This window comes from Mus musculus, chromosome 5 (assembly GCF_000001635.26).
Source record: "Mus musculus strain C57BL/6J chromosome 5, GRCm38.p6 C57BL/6J".
NCBI lineage: Eukaryota > Metazoa > Chordata > Mammalia > Rodentia > Muridae > Mus > Mus musculus.
Window position 1 is genome coordinate 33,903,754 of NC_000071.6, and position 17,932 is coordinate 33,921,685.

General features: G+C 43.5%; 1 protein-coding gene across 2 annotated transcripts in view; it reads right to left on the bottom strand.

Moving 5' to 3' along the window:
* Nelfa (negative elongation factor complex member A, Whsc2) overlaps positions 1-17,932 on the bottom strand; it is a 38,386-nt gene that overhangs the window by 5,838 nt on the left and 14,616 nt on the right. For both annotated transcript variants that reach the window (NM_011914.3, XM_030254497.1), the window contains one exon: positions 16,739-16,900. In NM_011914.3, the coding sequence (NP_036044.1) occupies positions 16,739-16,900 (162 nt within the window). The remainder of the gene's footprint in view (positions 1-16,738; positions 16,901-17,932) is intronic.

Consider the following 17,932-nt stretch of genomic DNA (forward strand, 5'->3'; position numbering starts at 1 on the left):
TAAGTGGGAAATTTTTGCTACTTTGTAGTTGCCAGAGCTTCTATGTGGTCTATTTTTCTTCAATCATTGTTCCCAAGGCAGCAAAGTGGACAGAATGGAGACAGGAGAAATGAGCTACAGCTTTTGGGAGGGCGGGGGCGGGGGTGGTGGGAAGACTAGTTTTCTTGACAAGAGAAGAGGAAGGGGACAATTGCTCATGCATCTGGGTTGCCACATCTCATAGCGGTGCTAGGTGCTTCTGAGGCCATACTGAACGGCAATAGTTAAAGAGCACCTTAATCTCTACTACAGCTCCAAAGGGACGGCACTGTGGCTATAGTCCATTCTACAGAGGCCTCCCCTTTGTTCTGGGAACCAAAGTTGTCTTGGGACAGTGTATTAGTCAGGGTTCTCTAGAGTCACAGAACTTATGGATAATCTCTAAATAGTAAAGGAATTTATTGATGACTTACAGTCGGCAGCCGAATTCCCAACAATTGTTCAGTCGCAGCTGTGAATGGAAGTCCAAGGATCTAGCAGTTACTCAGTCTCACGCAGCAAGCAGGCAAAGGAGCAAGAGCAAGAGCTAGACTCCCTTCTTCCAATGTCCTTATATTGTCTCCAGCAGAAGGTGTAGCCCAGATTAAAGGTGTGTTCCACCACACCTTTAATCCCAGATGAAAGGCGTAGCCCAGATTAAAGGTGTGTTCCTTAAACTCGGAGATTCAATCTTCTGGAATCCATAGCCAATATGGCTCAAGATCTTCAAACCAAGATCCAGATAAGGATCTCCAAGCCTCCAGATAAGGGTCACTGGTGAGCCTTCCAATTCCGGATTGCAGTTCATTCCAAATATTGTCAAGTTGACAACCAGGAATAGCCACTACAATCCACCCCTTGTCAACTTGACACAAATAATATCTCATGTTCACATGAAACAATAACAAGGTTGTAAATACGCCTAACATGATATAACTATCCCTCGTACAATCGCAAACGCATTAGTAAATTTACAATGGGCATTCATATTACTTTATAATCCTCGTTTCTGCAACTGGTTACGTGGCCTTAATTGGTATTTATAACTACCTTCCTCTACTACCCATTCTGTATTTCCTTCTCCTTCAGCCAGCACCTCAGCAGGTCTTGGCTCTTTTCCTGGAGGATTGACCCATACCTTCATTCCTGATGGATCTGCGTTCTTTGTCATCCTGCTTGGATTAGGCTGTTGTAGTTTCCCATTGACTTTAATCACAGGACATGGTAGTACTAAGAGGCGCCCTAAGGGATCTCCTACACTCCAGACATAATCTTGCTTACCACCATTGTGAAGAGGTAATCCAATTTCTCCATGGTAATCTGGATCTATCACCCCTCCTAACACTGTTATTCCTTTTTTAGCCTGTTGGTTTAAGGGCATTAGAAGCCCAAAATGACCAGGGGGAAGTCTGAGCTTCCAGTTCAATGGAATGTTTGTTGTAGCTCCTGGTAGGAGGACTCCCCTCTCTGGAGCCAAAACTTCTAGGCCAGCAGAACCTAGAGTTATGGGGACAGGAAGCAAAAATTTTCCTAGAGGGTCACTAGGAGTGATAGTAAGTGGAACTATTCCGTTTTCCACCCCTTGATTCCTGGACCCATGAATCCTGGCTATGGGTGAAACTGTACCATATATCGAGCGCTGATTCAAAGCATATACTGCCTTCTGAAGAACTCTGCCCCAACCTTCCAAGCTGTTACCACCTAATTGGCACTGTAACTGCGTCTTCAAAAGGCCATTCCATCTTTCTATCAGACCAGCTGCTTCAGGATGATGGGGAATGTGGTAAGACCAGTGAATTCCATGATCGTGAGCCCACTGTCGTACTTCTCTGGCTGTGAAATGAGTTCCTTGGTCAGAAGCAATACTGTGTGGAATACCATGACGATAGATGAGGCATTCTGTCAGTCCCTGAATGGTGGTTTTAGCAGAGGCTTTACGTGCAGGAAAGGCAAATCCATAACCAGAATAAGTATCTATTCCAGTAAGAACAAAACGCTGTCCTTTCCACGAAGGAAGTGGTCCAATGTAGTCAACCTGCCACCAGGTTGCTGGCTGGTCACCTCGAGGAATGGTGCCATATCTGGGGCTCAGTGTTGGTTTCTGCTGTTGGCAGATCTGGCAATCAGCAGCAGCTGTAGCCAGGTCAGCCTTGGTGAGTGGAAGCCCATGTTGCTGAGCCCAAGCATAACCTCCATCTCGACCACCATGGCCACTTTGTTCATGTGCCCATTGAGCAATGACAGGGATGGCTGGGGAGAGAGGCTGATTGTCCACAGAACGGGTCATCTTATCCACTTGATTATTGAACTCCTCCTCAGCTGAAGTCACCTTTTGGTGAGCATTTACATGGGACACAAATATCTTCACATCCTTTGCCCATTTGGAGAGATCTATCCACATACTTCTTCCCCAGATGTCTTTCTCACCAATTTTCCAATTGTGATCTTTCCAAGTCCCTGACCATCCAGCCAATCCATTGGCTACAGCCCATGAATCAGTGAATAATAGTACATCTGGCCACTTCTTCTTGCAAACAAACTGTAATACCATGTGTACTGCCCGAAGTTCTGCCCACTGTGAAGATTTCCCTTCACCTGTGTCTTTCAAGGTTGTCCCAGAAAGGGGTTGTAATGCTGCAGCTGTCCACTTCTGGGTGGTGCCTGCATAACGTGCAGAGCCATCAGTAAACCAGGCTCTAGTCTTCTCCTCTTCGGTCAGTTGATCATAGGGAACACCCCATGAGGCTATAGGCGCATGCTTGGCAGCAGATGGCATTGTAACAGGAGTAGAAACCATAGGCATTTGAGCAACTTCTTCATGTAACTTGCTTGTGCCTTCAGGACCTGCTCTGGCCCGATCACGTATATACCACTTCCATTTGATAATAGACTGCTGCTGTGCGCGTCCCACTTTATGACTTGCAGGGTCTGATAGTACCCAGCTCATGATGGGTAGTTCAGGTCGCATAGTAACTTGGTGTCCTATTGTCAAACGTTCAGTTTCCACTAAGGCCCAATAGCAGGCCAAGAGCTGTTTTTCAAAGGGAGAATAGTTGTCTGCAGATGATGGTAGAGCTTTGCTCCAAAATCCCAAAGGTCTTTTCTGTGATTCACCTACAGGGGCCTGCCAGAGGCTCCAAACAGCATCTCTATCAGCCACAGACACCTCAAGTACCATTGGGTCTGCTGGGTCATATGGTCCAAGTGGTAGAGCAGCCTGCACAGCAGCCTGGACCTGTTGAAGGGCCTTCTCCTGTTCCAGGCCCCACACAAAGCTAGCAGCTTTCCGAGTCACTTGGTAAATAGGCCTAAGTAACACACCCAAGTGAGGGATGTGTTGTCTCCAAAATCCAAATAGACCCACTGTAGTGGCTATTCCTGGTTGTCAACTTGACAATATTTGGAATGAACTACAATCCGGAATTGGAAGGCTCACCAGTGACCCTTATCTGGAGGCTTGGAGATCCTTATCTGGATCTTGGTTTGAAGATCTTGAGCCATAGTGGCTATGGATTCCAGAAGATTGAATCTCCGAGTTAAGGAACACACCTTTAATCTGGGCTATGCCTTTCATCTGGGATTAAAGGTGTGGTGGAACACACCTTTAATCTGGGCTACACCTTTTGCTGGAGACAATATAAGGACATTGGAAGAAGGGAGTCTAGCTCTTGCTCTTGCTCCTGCTCCTTCGCCTGCTTGCTGCGTGAGACTGAGTAACTGCTAGATCCTTGGACTTCCATTCACAGCTGCGACTGAACAATTGTTGGGAATTGGGCTGCCGACTGTAAGTCATCAATAAATTCCTTTACTAACTAGAGACTATCCGTAAGTTCTGTGACTCTAGAGAACCCTGACTAATACAGAAGCTGGTACCAGGAGTGGTTCTAGAGTAACAGAAGTACAAGGATGAATCTTTTAAAATTCTGGAATTGGCTTGTTGATCCACCAGCACTTTCAACTATTGAAACCTCTCCAGATTCTCTCCCTCCTGGGAGCTCAGAGAATTTTGAAGACCCATGGTTGAAACTATATTCCGAACTTAAAGAAGCTAATGCCCTTGATTTTCTTAATGAATTAGGTGATTCAGTGCACAAAGCTTTCTACAAGATGGGGAAATTGGATTACCTCTTCACAATGGTGGTAAGCAAGATTATGTCTGGAGTGCAGGAGATCCCTTAGGGCGTCTCTTAGTACTACCATGTCCTGTGATTAAAGTCAATGGGAAACTACAACAGCCTAATCCAAGCAGGATGACAAAGGACGCAGACCCATCAGGAATGAAGGTATGGGTCAATCCTCCAGGAAAAGAGTCAAGACCTGCTGAGGTGCTGGCTGAAGGTGAAGGAAATACAGAATGGGTAGTAGAGGAAGGTAGTTATAAATACCAATTAAGGCCACGTAACCAGTTGCAGAAACGAGGATTATAAAGTAATATGAATGCCCATTGTAAATTTACTAATGCGTTTGTGATTGTACGAGGGATAGTTATATCATGTTAGGCGTATTTACAACCTTGTTATTGTTTCATGTGAACATGAGATATTATTTGTGTCAAGTTGACAAGGGGTGGATTGTAGTGGCTATTCCTGGTTGTCAACTTGACAATATTTGGAATGAACTACAATCCGGAATTGGAAGGCTCACCAGTGACCCTTATCTGGAGGCTTGGAGATCCTTATCTGGATCTTGGTTTGAAGATCTTGAGCCATAGTGGCTATGGATTCCAGAAGATTGAATCTCCGAGTTAAGGAACACACCTTTAATCTGGGCTATGCCTTTCATCTGGGATTAAAGGTGTGGTGGAACACACCTTTAATCTGGGCTACACCTTTTGCTGGAGACAATATAAGGACATTGGAAGAAGGGAGTCTAGCTCTTGCTCTTGCTCCTGCTCCTTCGCCTGCTTGCTGCGTGAGACTGAGTAACTGCTAGATCCTTGGACTTCCATTCACAGCTGCGACTGAACAATTGTTGGGAATTGGGCTGCCGACTGTAAGTCATCAATAAATTCCTTTACTAACTAGAGACTATCCGTAAGTTCTGTGACTCTAGAGAACCCTGACTAATACACCCACTAAACGTTGTGCTTCTTTCTTGGTTGTAGGAGGGGCCAGGTGCAATAACTTATCTTTCACCTTAGAAGGAATATCTCTGCATGCTCCACACCACTGGACTCCTAAGAATTTCACTGAGGTAGATGGTCCTTGAATTTTGGTTGGATTTATTTCCCATCCTCTGATACGCATATGTGTTACCAATGAGTCCAAAGTAGTTGCTACTTCCTGCTCACTTGGTCCAATCAGCATAATGTCATCAATATAGTGCACCAATGTGATATTTTGTGGAAGATCCAAACGATCAAGATCCCTTCTAACTAAATTATGACACAGGGCAGGAGAGTTAATATATCCTTGAGGCAAAACTGTGAAGGTATACTGTTGGCCTTGCCAACTGAAAGCAAATTGCTTCTGGTGGTCCTTATGGACAGGTACTGAGAAGAAGGCATTTGCCAGATCAATAGCCGCATACCAGGTGCCAGGAGATGTGTTGATTTGCTCAAGTAACGAAACTACGTCTGGTACAGCAGCTACAATTGGAGTTACCACCTGATTTAGTTTTCGATAATCAACTGTCATTCTCCATGATCCATCTGTTTTCTGCACTGGCCAGATAGGAGAGTTAAACGGAGATGTGGTGGGAACCACCACCCCTGCATCTTTCAAGTCCTTGATAGTGGCAGTAATTTCTGCAATGCCTCCAGGAATACGATACTGTTTTTGATTCACTATTTTCTTTGGCAGAGGCAACTCTAAAGGCTTCCATTTGGCCTTTCCAACCATAATAGCCCTCACTCTACAGTTCAGGGAACCAATATGAGAATTCTGCCAATTTCTGAGTATATCTATCCCAATTATACATTCTGGAACTGGGGAAATCACCACAGGATGTGTCCGGGGACCTACTGGACCTACTGTGAGTCGGACATCAGTCAAAACTCCATTAATCACCTGCCCTCCATAAGCCCCTACTTTAACTGGAGGGCCACAATGTTTCTTGGGATCCCCTGGGATCAGTGTCAACTCAGAACCAGTATCCAGCAGACCCCGAAAAGTCTGATTATTTCCTTTTCCCCAGTGTACAGTTACCCTTGTAAAAGGCCGTAGGTCCCTCTGGGGAAGAACTGGAGAAAGGGTAACAGCAAAACCTTTGAGTGTCTTATCAAGATCCTTCCTCAGCGGAACCTGGCCACCCCTTCATTCAAGGGGTTCTGGATCTGCAAACTGTCTCAAGTCTGGAAATTGATTCACTGGCCGAGATTGCTGTTTACCACGATCTAATGTAGCCTTTCTTTCATTTGGCTGTTTACCACGATCTAATGTAGCCTTTCTTTCATTTGTTTGAGAATTTTTCTGCTTATACAGATCAAACAAATATGCAGTAGGCTTCCTATGTATTTCATTCCTGGAAACACCATGATTGGTTAGCCAGTACCAAAGGTCCAACCGAGTCATGCCATTATAAATTTCACCTCTCCTGTGCTGACCATTACTGGGTATGTTATTATAAACATTCTTTTGTCTACGCTGTCCATTATAATAACTAGAATCACCTTGTCTCGGGCGATTCAATGCTGCCACCTGGCCCTTGTTACCTCGGAATCCAACTAAACCCAGTGAATTTAATTCATCTAATTGAGCAGAAGCATCTCCAATGCTAAGATCTGGCACAAGGAAAAGGGAAAGAACAAAACCCTTCAAATGTGCTGGTGCCCCTCTCACCAATTTGCGTCTTATAGAGCTGGTGAAAGGCATATCTTCTGGACCTTCCCATTGTGGACAATTATGCTTTACACAATATATCCACTCTAGCATTGCAATTTCCCTAAGTCTTAAAATCCCTTCATCAACACTAAGCCATGGAATATCAGGCATCTCCAAGTCATTTCTAGTAGGCCATCTTTTGATAAACACCTCAGCCAACCATTCAAACAAACTTTTGACACCTTTTTTAACTATGCGAGCTTCCGTATTAAACCTAGAATCTCTACTCAGAGGACCCATGTCAATAAACTCAGCCTGCTCTAGTTTTATGTTCCTTCCACCCTTATCCCACACCCTTAAAATCCATTCCCACACATATTCACCAGGTTTCTGCTTGAATGAATTAGCCAACTCATTAAGCTCCTTAGTAGTGTAGCGAATTTCCTCATGGACTATACTTTCTACCTCCCCTCTAGGAGCCTGTTTTGCTTTGAGTCTGGTTACAGGTCTAGAAGAAACTATTGGTGGGCCGTGAGCAGACTCTGCAAAATTAATTTCCTCATGTGGGGAAGGCATTATTTCAAGAGGTGGGGCTGAGGGTACTACTTCCTCAGGTGGGGCAAACCCTTGAGAATCTGAGGATTCAAAATTCTCAGCTTCAACATGGTCTTCCCACACATCCCCGTCCCATGTTGTAGGATCCCATTCTTTGCCAATTAGAGCCCTTACTTTAACTGTCGACACACTCTGAGGCTGAGACTTGAATTTTCTCTGTAGTTCAGCCAACCTTACAATGAGAGTTTCTGTTTGATTTTCTGCAACTTGAGCTCTATTGCTACAAGAGAGAAGATTCTCCTCAAGGACACACTTAGCAACTTTTAGATCGTTTACTTGTGTCTGGAGCCTTTCGATTTTATCACACAACTCCTTCCTTTCATTCATCATTTTTTCCACAGATACTAAGAGCAGCCAGCCAGTAAAATCATTTTTCGATTTTTTCCCCATCTTGTAGAAAGCTTTGTGCACTGAATCACCTAATTCATTAAGAAAATCAAGGGCATTAGCTTCTTTAAGTTCGGAATATAGTTTCAACCATGGGTCTTCAAAATTCTCTGAGCTCCCAGGAGGGAGAGAATCTGGAGAGGTTTCAATATTTGAAAGTGCTGGTGGATCAACAAGCCAATTCCAGTATTTTAAAAGATTCATCCTTGTACTTCTGTTACTCTAGAACCACTCCTGGTACCAACTTCTGTATTAGTCAGGGTTCTCTAGAGTCACAGAACTTATGGATAATCTCTAAATAGTAAAGGAATTTATTGATGACTTACAGTCGGCAGCCGAATTCCCAACAATTGTTCAGTCGCAGCTGTGAATGGAAGTCCAAGGATCTAGCAGTTACTCAGTCTCACGCAGCAAGCAGGCAAAGGAGCAAGAGCAAGAGCTAGACTCCCTTCTTCCAATGTCCTTATATTGTCTCCAGCAGAAGGTGTAGCCCAGATTAAAGGTGTGTTCCACCACACCTTTAATCCCAGATGAAAGGCGTAGCCCAGATTAAAGGTGTGTTCCTTAAACTCGGAGATTCAATCTTCTGGAATCCATAGCCAATATGGCTCAAGATCTTCAAACCAAGATCCAGATAAGGATCTCCAAGCCTCCAGATAAGGGTCACTGGTGAGCCTTCCAATTCCGGATTGCAGTTCATTCCAAATATTGTCAAGTTGACAACCAGGAATAGCCACTACAGACAGAAAACCTGAAGCCAACACATGTTGGCTGGGTTGCCCCTGACTTGACTGTCTAGTCAAGTCACATCATAGACTCTCAAGCTCCTGCTCAACTCTGCCCGATTCCGTCAGGGACTCTGTGGCAATGGAAGAATAATACTACAGCTAGTATTGCAGGTTTTCTCTTCCTGTGTCCCTTAATAGAAAACACTAAATTTCCCTCGAAACTGTGTGCACTGGCTTTCTAAAGTGACAACCTAATCCAAGAAAACACCACCGAGGGTAGTGATGGGCATTTGAGTCAGCAGCAAGGGAGACCCTTCCTCAGCAGAGTGAACGCCAACTATGTTAAAGAGCTCAATATTAAAATGAAATGATTGACGTGGTAATAAAATTGAATACCAAACAATAAAAACCATCATGTGTTGTAAGCTCATTTTGTTAAATAAGCCTTCCCCTGTTCACGGAGGAGCTTGACACCAGCTCAAATATGGCAAAAGCTTCCTGTGTCAGGACATTCCCACAAATGTGGCTCCAGAGTCGACTGTCATTGCCACCTGTGTGCCCCTGGGAACCAGGGACCTGAGGTGTTGCTATATTACAGGTCCCTACAGCTGTCTTTACAGCAGGCTCAGGTCATGGAGTTACACATAAATATGAGAAGGAGACAAGAGATTTTCCTAAACTTGCTTACGGTCCTGGAGGGCAGGATTAGCCCGAGTCCATCAGCAGCACTGAGGACTTCCTGACAGCTGGGCTGGAGACCTTCCAGAGCAGTTCAGTGGGCCTGAGCTCCACAGACCTCCAGACAGCACAGACCCTAGACTTGTTCTGCTGCAAGGCTCTTCCTGCAAACAGGGCATTTGCTGGCCTGTGATCCCAGCACTCAGGAAGCTGAGGCAGGAGGAGGGAGAAGTCATGTCACCCGAGGCTTCACAGCGAGACTGTTTTTCAAAAAACAAAACAATAAACCACCACCACAACAAAGAGCTATTTACAAATACTAGTGATGTTAATTGCATAGCCAAAATAGTTTATGGAAATCTATGTTTTTAATTTTTTAAAATTTTTTCATTTGTTGGTTTTTTGTTTATATTTGTGATGATTTGTATATTCTTGGACCAGGGAGTGGCACCATCTGGAGGTGCGGCCTTATTGGAATAGGTGTGACCTGGTTGGAATGGGTGTGTCACTGTGGGTGTGGGCATAAGATCCTCACCCTAGTTGCCTGGAAGTCAGTCTTCCACTAGCAGCCTTTGCATGAAGACAGAACTCTCAGCTCTGCCTGCACCATGCCTGCCTGGTTACTGCCATGCTCCCACCTTGATGATAATGGACTGAACCTCTGAACCTGTAAGCCAGCCCCAATTAAATGTTGTTTTTATAAGACTTGCCTTGGTCATGGTGTCTGTTCACAGCAGTAAAACCGTAACTAAGACAGAAGCTGGTACCAGGAGTGGGGTATTGCTGTGATAGGCCTGACCTTGCTTTTATTTGAAAGAATGTGGATTTTGGGACTTTGGATTTGGAAAGCAGTGGAATGCTTTAAATGGGGCTTAATGGGTCATCCTAGTAGGAATATGGAAGACTTTGTTGCTGGGAGTAATTTGAACTGTGTTGACCTGGCCCAAGAGATTTCAAAGGAGAAGAATTTCAGAATGTGGCATAAAGACTGTTTTTGTGGTATTTTGGTGAAGAATGTGGCTACTTTTTGCCCTTGTCTGAAAAGTCTGCCTGAGGTTAAGGTGAAGAGACCCAGATTAATTGCACTGACAAAGGAAGTTTCAAAAAAGCTCAGCAGAGACTTTGTTCTCTGGTTAAGTCTTATGAAGAGAAGTTTGAACAAGCATAGCAAGCTTAGAAAGGAAAAATATAAAATATATGGTTCGAGTATTAAAGGGGTACCTGGAAGTGAAATGGAGCAAAATCCTGTGTTCTAGGAGTTAACAGAGTGGGACCTTGGGGCAAGATCCTACCCAGCTAAATTTAGAACCAGGCATGGTGGTACACACCTTTAATCCCAGGAGACAGGCATGCTGATCTCTGCGTTCAAGGCCAATCTACAGAGCAAGACCCAGGATAGCCAAGCTTAGGCAGTGAAGGATTTGGAAAACAGAAAGCCAGTGACAATGTAATAGTATAAGTGGGTCATGTTCTAATTCCTGCAAGCAGCAGAACTTGGCAGCTTCTGGCTCTAGAGTTAAGAATGGAAGGAACTACTGGGACAATTGATGCTGGTTAGCTGGAGCTAAGAAATTAGCAGTGATTATGAAGAGACCAGCATCACTGAGGTGAACTCTTCTGGGAAGTGTTTTCTGGGAGCACAAAGAAGCTGTGTTCCAGAGATAGCCAAGGTTGTACCTCGTGCTGCAGCTGGACTTGGTAATGTGTAAGAATTACCCAGGTGGTACTGGTTTTGAAGGCATGAAGGTATCATGAAGAACAGCTGAAGCTTGGCACTGTGAGAGGTCATGGAAGGCCATTGGAGAAGGTATAGCCTCAGCTGTAGTTGATGGCCCAGGACTGAAGGGGTCATGCAAAGGATTTGAGGCTTGGCACCATGAAGAGAGCCTATTAGAGGCTATTGGTGAAGCCTAGTTGGAGTGGAACACCCCAGTATATTGGAGATGTCAGTACCATGGGATGATCACCAAGAACAGCAGCTGTAGTGGAGTGGATCAACCTGAGCATAGAGTGCTACAGAGGACAGAGATGGAGAAGTGATGCCAGCCCTTAGGAGGAGCCCAAAAGATCAAGTGGAATCCTAGACACTGAAACAAGAAGCTGTAACATTGAAATTGCCTTGGAGACTCAAAGATGTTACAGATGCCAGAGCCATGGTATACATGCTGAGGAAAGCTGCTAACAGGGAGTGGAACCAGCCCAGGAGAAAGCAGTTTGTTGCAGTCAACAAAGATGAAAAAGGAATGGAGATCTGAAGACTGCTTTGACATCCATCAACCATGGTGCTGCAGAGTTTGGAGTTTGCCCAGCTGGTTTCCTGCCTTGCTTTGGGGATTACAGTTAATTAGTTGGATGAATCTCAGAAGAGACCTTGAACTTTGGACTTTTAATATTGAGGCTGCTATAGACTATGAGAACTTTGAAAGTTAGACTAAATGCATTTTGCATTATGCTATGTTTAAGTATAGCCCCCACAGACTCATGTTTTTAAACAAATCTATAAGGGCCAGGGAGTGGAATGTGATGGTTTGTATATTCTTGGACCAGGGAGTGGCACCATCTGGAGGTGTGGCCTTGTTGGAATAGGTGTGTGTCACTGTGGGTATGGGCTTAAGACTCTCACCCTAGTTGCCTGGAAGTCAGTCTTCCACTAGCAGCCTTTGGATGAAGGCGTAGAATTCTCATCTCTGCCTGGGCCATGCCTGCCTGGAGACTGCCATGCTTGCCTGGATGCTGCCATGCTCCCACCTTGATGATAATGGACTGAAACTCTGAACCTATAAGCCAGCCCCAATTAAATGTTGTTTTTATAAGACTTGCCTTGGTCATGGTATCTGTTCACAGCAGTAAAACCCTAACTAAGACAATACTGTTTTGCCAAAACAAGGTCTACATTGCCTAGGCTGGTCTAAAGTCAGTTTGTATTCACGTGATCTTTCTTTCTCAGCATCTCAAAAAGTCGTGAACTAGGTACCCAGTGCACCCATGCTTTTAATGTTATTTGGCTAAAGAACACTTTCCCTGCCCTGTCTCCAGCCTTCCACACAAACTTTCATAAGGCGTGATTTGGGAAAGCATTTAATAAAACCATCTAATATGATAGAGACCAGGTCAGGATACAAACAGCGGCCTCACACCAACATCCCATTGTGAGGGACCCACACCTGCTTGACTGGCACAGATTCTATTTTGTGAGATTACAGGCACTGTGTTTGAAACTCTGAGGTCTCTAATGCATGTTTCTAAACATCAGTGGTTAACACAGAAATGTCTGTCTTTTTGAAAAGACAAGCCAGTCTCTTTTAAAGTAAAAATATTTGAAAACTATAGAGAGAATATCTTGTGTATTATATGGAAGCCTCTCTTGTCAATAAAAAAAAAACTATGGGCTACAGAAAACATGTAGAATGGAAGTTGGGACATCCGGTAGGCAGAAAGAATTCTCAGAGAGAGCCAGGCATATGGAGGAAGACAGAGACCATGGGAGAAGCTGAGCAGAGGTAACCGCCATGTGGTAGGACTTAGATTATAATAAATGGGAAATTAAATTATGAGCTAGTCAGAGAACAAGCCAAAGCTAATGGCCAAGGTGTTTGTAAATATATTTTGAGATATTTTGAGTCTCACAGTTGTTATTCTGGGAGCTTGGGGCTGGGAGGAAAGCATGCATTTAACATATGGTGCTGAACATGGTGGGCATGGAATCCAAATCTTTTGATTTTATATTTAGTTATTAGATGGAGTCCAGGGTAAACCGAGGAGAACAAGTGGCCATGTTGTGCTACAGAGCACTTGACTGAGGCCCTTGAGCCTGCAGTTTCTCTTGGACCAACAGCTAAGCTACCCTTTGTTCTTACTTGGCTTACACTGTTTTATCTCATTTAATAGTTAATAGTTCTTCAACTGTGTCTTTCCTGGCATACTCTTAAGAACTGGAATGGTTCCATTCATTTTGGTTTATTGAGACAGGGTTTCTCTGTGTAGCCCTGGCTGTCCTGGCACTCACTCTGTAGACCAGGCTGGCCTGGAACTCAGAAATCTGCCTGCCTCTGCCTCCCGAGTGCTGGGATTAAAGGCATGCGTCACCACTACCCGGCTATAAAATTTTTTAAAAAATTTATAAATCTAAGGAAAAGGCTAAGATATCAGAGATTAAAAAAATAGGGAGAGAAAATTAAGGCAGACTTCGAGAAAGAAGAGGCTGATGAAAACTTAGTTGCTGATTGGAGACTACAGAAAAGAGATTCTTTGAATCAAAATAGGGACTCTTCGGAGGAATCTAATATAAAATTTACAATAACATCAAGAGGCAGTTCCAAATGTGAAAAATCTACAAAGGCTTAAAGAATTAAAACAGCAGCCCATGATACCATAATATATTGAGTTAAGAATTCAGATTCTGGAGGCAGAGGCAGGCAGATTTCTGAGTTCGAGGCCAGCCTGGTCTACAAAGTGAGTTCCAGGACAGCCAGGGCTATACAGAGAAACCCTGTCTCGGGGAAAAAAAAAAAAAAAACCCAAAAAAGAATTCAGATTCTACTTATTGATGCTACCTCTGAAAAATGTTATACAATAAATTGTATAGAAGTTGGAGAATTAAGCTAAGTGTATGTGTTGCTACATCACTGTTGATTCAAGTTAGGACAGTTATAGAAATATAAGCTGAGACTAATAATAACCCACTATTTGTCTCTAGTAAAATGCAACAGTTTTTTGCATATTATATGAAGCAAGATGTGGACATATCACACAGTCCTACAGGACAGGCAGCTGGACAGAGATGTAATCCTGCTTTGAAGGAAAGGCCTTTACAGATGAAAGCTGATGGCGCCTTGGCCATTACTGGAATCTAACAATTATTTTAGACATTATGTCATGAAATCTGTTACAGAAATAATTTACAATCCTACAGATCAAGCAAATTATGGAGCAATCTAACAAAAATTTCAGGGAAGATGTTCATAGAAGGATAAAAAAAAAAAATCTAGGGATAACGTACTGGATTTCAGAAAGGACTCCTGAATGAGACCAGCTTATAGAAGTCCTAATTTCAGAATGGAACAAAGGAAATATGTTGTACTGGGGAGATGCTTGCCTTTATTCCAATAGGAAAAGAAAAGCTTTGTCTTCCATCCAAATTGTTGGAAATCGGAGTTGACAGGGAGGAGGCCTGAAGATCTGCTTGCAGACAGAAAGACCAACAATGCAGATAATGTATGCGCTGACCCCTTGGCAGCGGAAGACCTCTGAGACTGACTGAGACATGAATAATCTTGTTGGCTAGAGTCCTCACAACCATATTTGCATGCCACTCTTTCATATGACATGGATGAAAATTAATATTACAGTTTGGTGACATAGTCCAAACTAACTTATAAAGAAAGATGTCTTTTACCTGCTCAAAGAACAAAGAATCATCTTTGACTCATCTGTATTCACTGAACATTCTATACATATGTCACTGTTGAAATGTGTATTATTTGTGCGCGTTTCTATGTTTGTAGACCGAAGAGTCAGATACCAAGAAGACAAGACAAACAGCATAGATGACCCCCAGGCTGCTTGCTTCCAGGACAGCTTCAAAGAAAGCAGCTGACCCCAATCCATCTAGCATCACAGAGTGTTCCCATCAGCAGGTAAGCCCCGAACTTCTCAGTATACAGAAGATAACTGGACAGCAAATGCTACAGCTAGCTGTCTTAAGACTGACCATTATTCCAATTTGAGCATTGGGGGGCTGGGAGGGGAGGAAAGAGGGAAGGCTCAAAAGGAAAGTGAAACCCTAAATCATCAGGAAATGGTTTTAAGAGAACTGTTTTAAGAGTCCCAGTTCCCAAGAGGTGGGCTAGATGGCTTTTGATCATTCAGTAGACGATGGCTGTTGCCACTGTATAAGGGGGTTGGTTACAATATGTTAATGGTTCTGGTCAGGGAAGAAACAAAACAGAGATACTGGATTCAGGGATTTCTTTTTCTCTCTCTTTCTTTCCAATATCCTTTCTCTCCTGTGTAGTGTTAGGAGGAAAAGGGGGAAGAAGGAATGGAAAGAGAAAGGGGGAATATAGGATTAATGGATGGATTATTGAATCTACTTTTAGGTCAAAGAACATTAATAAGCCAAAAATCTTACACTGGTATTCATCTTTGTATATTGATACATATTAAGGTTATATTTGTTTACATTGGTATAGATCTTTGTATATTGATACAGATTTAGATTATATTTTGCTACAACACACTAAGGTACTGTACCCACGCAATTCATTATAAAATGCAAAGTTAAGTTCTAGTCCTTAAAAGCTGCTATAAGACTGTTTAAAATAATTAGAAATACAAGTTAATAGTCAATCAAACATATGGTCTTGTAGGAACTTCTTTATTTATTTACAAAATTAAGCTTTATTTAGAGGTAGATGTTCTCAATGTTAATCAGACAGTAAATAGAAACAATTCAGATATACTATAGACAGATGGTCTTTAAATATAGCATTTAAAGATGCTTTATTAATTTAATCCTTCTTTGATAATAAGACAGGTCAGCTCCTGGCATCACCCCTACTGGGCTTCAAAGAAGATGCTGAGCATTAGAGTTTGCTTCAAAAGTGGTAAGCTAGCCAGTGGGCAAGGAGCTACCCTTGCTTCATGCTGACAGAATGCTGCTGTCCAAACTGCACAAATGGGATGCAGGGAAGTTGCCTGCTGAGGTTTGCCAAGACAAGATGAGCAGTCCTTTTCTATTTCCTGTTTCACAAAAAGGCCTGTCAGGTATTCTGGGCTACAAAGCTACAGATGACGCTCCTATGACTCAGAGAAATTTGGGAGGCTGTCCAGACAGCCAACTGTCTCTGTCACTGTCATAGTCTAGGAGCTGCTTGCCTACACTTCCTGCACACTCAGGTAATATTTATTCCTTCTCAGGTCTCTGATGGGGTTGAAGACTAAATAGATGTTTTAAAGTCTATGCAAGTTATGGTAAGAATGATTTAAGTACAGAACTCTAAACTCACCAGGATAGGATAGATGGTAGAGTACTTTATCCAAAGTTGCCAGATACATATGGACTAGACATTATAAATATAATTCTTACCTGATAATTTTTCATATTTGTTATTATTGTATATAGTCTACTGATGGAAAATAAAAGTCTTTTATCGGACTACAGGGGAACTTATAGAGAATATGTTGTATAGTGTATGGATACATCAACTTGTCAATAAAAACTCTGGCTTATAGGAAAGGGAGAATAGAAGGTGAGACATCTGGTAAGCAGAAAGGATTCTGGGAGAGAGCCAGGTGCATGGAAATTTGCCTGGGAACATGGGGGAGGACAGACGCATGGGGTCTGAGAGGAGGTAGGCATCCATGTGGCAGAACTTAGGTTAAAATAAATGGAATATTAAAGTATGAGCTAGTAAGAGAATGAGCCACAGCTTATGGCCAAGGTATCTGTAAATATATTTTGAGTCTCAGAGTCCTTATTCCAGGGGTTTGGGGCCTGAAGGGAAAACCCCACAGAGAAAAGAGCAGGGTTGCTGTGACCCAGGCACTCACATTTCTGCAGCAGTTCTGCCCGCAGCGTGGCACTCTTAGGTTTCCGCTTTAGCTGAAAATGCTTGACTGGTGGGGTGAGGGGCCCAGCAAGGGTGGTCAGGGCATTCTTGTTCAGGTACTGGCACTCCAGTGGTAGCATGGCAGATGCCTCGCACTCACTCACTGTGGAGAGTCAGAGGGTTAGAGAAATAGTTCTTACAACCCCATAGCTCACATGTAGACAACTCCATGAAGGCTTTCATTATTTATCACTGTGACAGCTTCTTGCTTTGGTTTCAAGCCCCTATCGTCCCCACCATTCCAGTTCCACCGTCTCTAGAACCCAAGATCATCCAGGTGCATCAGGACCAAAGAATAGGCCTGTCGCCCTAGAGGAAACCTCAGATTTTCCAGGGGCTTTTTAAAAACAAGAAATGCCTAGAAAAGAAGACAGGGTTCCTCAATTATGTCAGCCATAAGCCACTGGACTCCAGTGGAGGTCCAGGAACCACAAGCATCAGCATACAGCAGCATGGAGAACAGCCTCCTGCATCCTAACTACAAGGCAGATTCAACACCAAGAGGAACAAGTGTGTGGCTATCTTATCTTCCCCTTTGACTGCAGAGCCCTGGCGGTCTCTCCTGACTTCCTCAGAGGAAGTTTTCTAAAGCCACTCCCGTGTGCTTCCTGATTCGATGTGCTCACCAAGAGGCTGGAGCCTGAAAAACTCCAAAGAGCTATCCCAGTCAGTCATCTAACTAGGGGAAGCAGAATCATGAGAAGCAAGCTGCTTCACCCTCCTGCTGTCAAGTGAACCAGCCACCACGGTAGGGATGTGACATGTGCAGACCAATGCTCTGAGTCTGCAACTAAAATCAACAAAACCCCCAAACCTCCTAGGGCCTCACAAGCAGGCCTGTAGGAGTGTGTGACCTCGAGCCTCCAACTCCATCTTTCTGAGGCATAGGTCTTCATTCTCCATCAAGGGAGAGAGCGTCAGAGGCACAGATATTCCTACTCTCACCTCTCTAAAACCACAGTTTTCATCTCATAGTCTAGAAACTGATTTGTTGGTATTTTTTAATGAGTATCTACTAAAGGACAGAGAATGTTTTTTAGGCTCAGGAAACATAACCTGTAGGGTTTTCACCCTCAAGGAACTTTTGGGGAGAGAGAGCAATGGTCAAGTAAATCATGATGAGTCAGAGCTGCAG